Below are 6,000 nucleotides of genomic sequence, written 5' to 3' on the forward strand. Positions count from 1 at the left end.
ATGGCTGCACACATACTTTAACACCATTCAAGAAACATTACAGACAATTCTATTATAACACAATAGATAATATAAATGAAGAGCAGTATAAAGTGGTCTTCCCAGACTGAATTCACCAAAGAAGTCATAAGCTGTGAAGAGGGGAGTGAGTTGGCTGCTAAGCCCAGATGTGACAGGGTGGTGCGGCCACACCAACTCTCCCCTAGCCTTCCATGTCAAAGGGAGGACTCTAGTGATGAGCCCACTCTACTTCAATCGACCTCGTCAACTGAATTAGAATAAGGAAGGCTACAGCCAATAAGACATTATTATGGGGAGCAAAAAGGGTGCCTCCATTACACAGGAGGAAGCCCTACTTATTCGAAAGCTCCTCATATCTGAGATCGAGATGAGGATGAATAAGCCACGTCCAAGGAGGAGACCACTGGCATTCAACAATTCCGGACTCCAGGCGGATCCAGGATGGTTTTTCCTCATGTGTTCTAATGAGGAGACGAGAGACTGGCTTCTCGAAAGGGTACCTCCCACAGACCGTAGGTTTGTGATGAGGCGGTCCGCATTAACATTCAGCACAATAAGTCGGCTACTGCCGAATCACGAAATCACGAAGTCACTTTCGGGGGCCAAATCGACCCTCGTGCTAATTCGAGAACCTTACTGTTATAGAGGCGCTATTAGAGGATTAGGGGTTATAGGCGGAAGGATAATCTGCCCAACCCCATGTGAAGACAACCTGAGGACTTGCATCTGGGTCTCTAAGGACCTTCAGATGCTACCTCTCCCTCTGCTGAATACAAAAGACACCACGACCATGCTACTAAACATCAAGGCTGGTATTAATAAGACTAAATTGTTAATTGGATCTGTCTATGTCCTCCATAGTTTAGATCCACCTTACCCATACTTATAAAGACTTCTTCGACACACTAGGGAGGTAAATTTACCATTCTTAATTGGCGGAGATATCAATGATCACCACTTATTGTGGGGTAGCACAGACACCAATGAGCGAGGCGAAGCCTTGCTAGAATTTTTAGCCTCAACAGATTTAGAAATACTTAACAGAGGGGGCGAAGCAACCTTTGTTACAAGAACTAGGGGCGAGGTTTTAGATATTACGCTGGCCTCAAGCCGGATTAAAAGTTTTTGTAAAGACTGGAGCGTCACCTCAGACATAACACTATCTGACCATAGGTTGATCTCATTTAAAATTATAGCTGAGAAACCTCTACTCACAATGAAGAGAAACCAGAGAAATACAAACTGAACAGAAGGTGTCTCACCCTATGCAGTGGAAATAGACTTTCCAGATCACAGCTAGACATTGATTCTAGCCTACTTGAAAGTATGGTTATATCAGCCTACAAGGAGGCTTGTCCATTGAAAAGGGAGTCTGGAAAAAAGTCAGATGGTGGTCAATTAAATTGACTAAACTACAAAAAGACACAAGAAAAGCTTAGAGACGGACTGGAATGTATACTGGGCTGCCTCTAATAAGTATAAAAGAGAATTAAGAAGACATAAACGAGATGGCTGGCGCAAGTTCTGCAGCAACATAGAATGCATGCTGGAAGCCTCTCGTTTAATGAAGTTATTAGGAAGCAATGGTCAACAGCCACTAGGTGCACTAAGGAAACCAGATGGGAAGTGGACCTCCAGCTTAGAGGAAATCTTGTCCCATTTAATGGATAATGATAATAAAATGATATAATTATATTTTATCAGCTATGAATTGACTCTGGTTCAAGAGACCTCTCATGGGGAATGTTCAGTCACTATAATGTGGTATGGAATACTTCGATGGGATCAAGGTAAAAACTTGGTTGTTGAATGTAATACAGACCATATCATTTCCTTTGTATAAACGCTTGTTGAGAAAACGGTAATTCCCTGCCAATTAATTCTCCCAAGATCCTTGTATTACAGTTCTTTTTTGTGTATTTTAAAAGGATTAATAAGTATGAGTTGATAAGATATTGTTAATTTACTAGTGACTAAGCTGAAGTTAGTTCATTTTATATTCATCTTATAAAAATTGATTTCTGTCCCTTAGATGATGATTATTTTTATGTTTCTAGCTTATACCGATGATCCTAAATTTTGTGGAGAATCAGGTTGGTCCTGAATTTATTGAGACGCCTCATGTAAACCTCAAAGAAACTATCAGCAATTGTCACCCGTACACACCAATAATTTTTGTACTCTCACCAGGAGCAGACCCTTTGAAATCAATATTAGATTTATCAACTGAAATGAACAGTAGGTTTATGACACTTTCCTTAGGACAAGGACAGGTATTGAAACTTAATCCTTTGGTTTATGAAATTTAGTAATATGATCTGTATTTTTCATGTATATACTTCATGTATGAAGTGTCAGGGAAAAAGTAGGTGTCATTTAAAAAAAAAAGATTTACTTATTAGTATTAATGGATTCAGAATGAAAATCTCCATTCTTCCAGAGTTCAATACAATAGATTAAAATATAATTTTTTTTTGCATTCTAAATCAGTATAAGAGTATAGATTTCCATTCTAATTTCAATTCTGAAGTTATTGATACCAATAACTCAAATTAAAAAAACAAAATTGAATCCTCTGTTTTTTTCTCTTATATATAATTAATAAATTCTGTTCCACTTTCTATTCTAAATGTTTTAATTGTCTATCCTATTTGTTTTTCACAATTTTTTTTTATAAAGTTATACAGTTTAAAAATGTTAATTAATTAATTCTTCTTTGGAAAGAATGAACAAAAAAAAAGAGCATAAAATGATCAATGAAAATAAGAAAGTACTCATGACCTATTAACTTTTGCTTCATAGTACCATATAAGGAATGCCAAAATGATGTGAAATAAAAAAGTAATTTTATTCTGGAGCAATTAGTTTCCATATGATAGTTAAAACATAAAATTACAGTAACATTTATTTAATTTATAGTTATAATTATAAAATAAAAGACAGGAAGTATAAATAAATGAAAATATTGAACTTGTAAATAATTGCTACAATTGTGATTGTAATTGTAATTGGTGTCAATAAGAAATAAATGATTTTTAAATGAATTATAAAGATAGAATGGAGACACATTAGGAATTTACTCTGGAGTTCAGAATTGACAGATTTTTAAGAATTTTCCTTCTGGACTTAGAATCAGGGTTTATGATAAGGAAGTATAAAATAAATGTACCTTGAAAAGGTGTAATGAAGGTTGTGTTAGGTTTCATTGGAACTCAAAAGAGTAAGGAATCATCAGATGTTTAAATTATTTGCATGGGTATCGGGGACCACTTGGCAGCATCTCTTCTCCCCACCAGCTTCCTGATTTCTGGATTAATACCTTCCTGAGATTTCCTCTCCAATTTATCTAGGTTCTCTAGACTTAATGTAATGCCCAGGGCCACTGTGACTGAACAAAGAATATCCATTGGAGTTTCATTGGTTTTTTTATCAATTCACCTAATTTATCAGTTATAAAAATTTATTTTCCTAAAAAGGAGTCTATGGAGGAACTTTTTCTTGCTTAACTCTTTAATATACTTCACTAGTAATACTTACATTCTTCACTAAGGCCATTTTTCAAATTCTTTAGTAGCCTGACACTCTTTTTTATTAAAATTGTATAAATTTATATATCATATATTATAACAGATTTTGATTTTATTATTGATGATGTTTATCAGATATTTTTAAATTATGTTTAAAAATGTTTAGTGTTAGAGCTATTAATTGGATAAATATTATTGGCTTTGGTAGCAGTAATAATAATTTTATCATTTTGATCAATTTTTTGAGCATGAGAGGTATTAAAAATAACTTGGTAACTTTTATCTGAGCTATACCTTTTCCAGTTTCGAGAAATCTTTGTATAGTGACTTACTCTAGTTCTTCCATTATTAAGTGAACTTTAATTGAGGAAATCATTTTGTCTTAAGTCTCAAAAGGGCAAGTACTTCTCAGAGTAAATTGTACTCTATTTTACCTCTTTCGAATGAACGTTTTAACTAGATTATTTACAGTAGTTTTTTTGGTGTTACCTTCTCTAATAAAACATTATACAACTCCAAGTGGTCTATATAATTGTATTCTTTTGAATTCAATGAAGTGTTAGTGAAACATACCTTTCTATTCTATCTTTTTTCTAGAATGTGAGCCATATAAGGGTCTGGCAACACATATTTTTGTGAGAATTTATTGATAGAACTATTACAGTAATTGTCCTGATCTTTGGGTGTTAGGTGAAAGGTTTTAGCAGGTAAATGTACGATAAAAGTGACTCAAAATACACTTTAATCTACCTAATTTTCAAATATTTTTTTGAGGAAGACCTTGTTTTCCCTATGTCAGGAGTGGGGGTGGACCCATTGAATCCATGCATGGTTCAATTTTTCATCTTAGTGGTTCAAAAACCTCTATGGGTTTGAAATCAGTGATCTAGATGGGAGAAATACATCCACCATCCACGTTATGCTCCCCTGATGTATGAGGGATTTTTCATCTTTATAAATTATGTACTTTGCTTATTAATTATAGTGTAATATGTGCAATATTGTTATATTTATGATACTAATAATTTATCATTTTGTTTCTTAAAGGGCCCAGTAGCTGAAGGAATGATAAGAAACAACTATTCTCCCCACAACTGGGTCTGCTTGCAGAACTGCCATTTGCTCACTTCCTGGATGCCGAGGTTGGAAATTATCTGTGAAGAGTTGCCAAATATGAGACCTCCACTTGATGTAGCTGGGTTTCACCTGTTTCTCACAAGCTATCCATCAAATAAAGTAAAATATATACTTCTTTTTTATGAGTGTAGGTGATTTTAGTATTAAATTTTTTTTAATTTACTTTTGAATAATTATTATTTTTCAGTTTCCGATTATCATTCTCCAGAATGGGATAAAAATCATAAATGAATCTCCAGCTGGTCTCAAGAACAGTCTTCTAAAGTGTTATTCCTCACCGCCTGTTTCCTCACTGGAATTTTATTATTCATGTGATGATAAAGAATTGATATTCTCCAGACTCCTACTAGGTATTTCCTTTTTCCATGCAGTTGTACTTGAACGCCGTACCTTTGGTCCTATAGGATGGAATATACCGTATGGTTTTAATGATTCTGATTACCTTATATCTATCAACCAGTTACAAGTAAGTAACTTTTTTATTTATTTTTAAGTACTTTTTCCAACTGTCATGAGATATAGCATGTTTTATTTCTACTATTACCAAGCTGTTTAACCTTTTAGATGTTCTATTTGATTACTTATTGATTTTAATTTAGGAATACTACTTATTTTAAGGTATAAAAATGTCTATCCTTCATACCTCCTAATGGCTTCAATACGTGCTAATTTATTGTTTTATTGATTAAATTTCATTTAAAATATATCATAAAAATGCCAAACTTCATTTAACTATCTGATTTTTTTTTTGTTTCTTTTCACAGATATTTCTTAACAAGTACGTCAAAATTCCATATAAGGCAGTTTTATATTTGACTGGAGAATGTAATTATGGCGGAAGAGTTACAGATAATTGGGACAGGCGGGCATTGAATACACTTCTTGGCGATTACGTTAACCATGAAATTATTTATGGTGAAGAATATACACTTTGCCATGGAGACATTAGATTTCAACCTCCGGAATCTTATTATTATAAAGATGTTTTAGTTTTTATAGAAGTAATAGAAACTTAAAATTATAAATATTAATATATTATTATGAAAGGAATATGGTCTGGGTGCGGTCAAAAAAACTCAAATAGTAGAATTATACTATTTTAATATTTTAATGAGCCAACGTTTCGCCCCACGTTGCAGGGCCTCGTCAGGGCTAAAAAAGATACAAACACATAGTTACATAAGGAAAACAAAAACATAAGTGTAAAATAGCAGGGGTACAAAATGTAAAAAAGTAAGATATAATAAGAAAAATTAAAGGTAGTAAATAGTAAATGTAAAGGGTAATAGTAACAAATAGATAAGAAAAGAAATAT

The 6,000-nt window shown here is 33.4% G+C and overlaps 1 protein-coding gene across 1 annotated transcript in view; it reads left to right on the forward strand.

The window, feature by feature from the left end:
• The window catches only part of LOC106682461 (dynein axonemal heavy chain 7), a gene marked incomplete at its 5' end in the record, with an annotated part of 70,992 nt that overhangs the window by 35,898 nt on the left and 29,094 nt on the right, over window positions 1-6,000 (forward strand). Inside the window, 4 exon segments of the mRNA XM_014423327.3 lie at window positions 2,079-2,294; window positions 4,596-4,784; window positions 4,873-5,151; window positions 5,450-5,686. Of these exon segments, the coding sequence (XP_014278813.3) occupies window positions 2,079-2,294; window positions 4,596-4,784; window positions 4,873-5,151; window positions 5,450-5,686 (921 nt within the window).

Source organism: Halyomorpha halys, unplaced genomic scaffold (genome assembly GCF_000696795.3).
Source record: "Halyomorpha halys isolate HHAL.00 unplaced genomic scaffold, Hhal_1.1 Scaffold415.1, whole genome shotgun sequence".
Classification (NCBI taxonomy): Eukaryota; Metazoa; Arthropoda; class Insecta; order Hemiptera; family Pentatomidae; genus Halyomorpha; species Halyomorpha halys.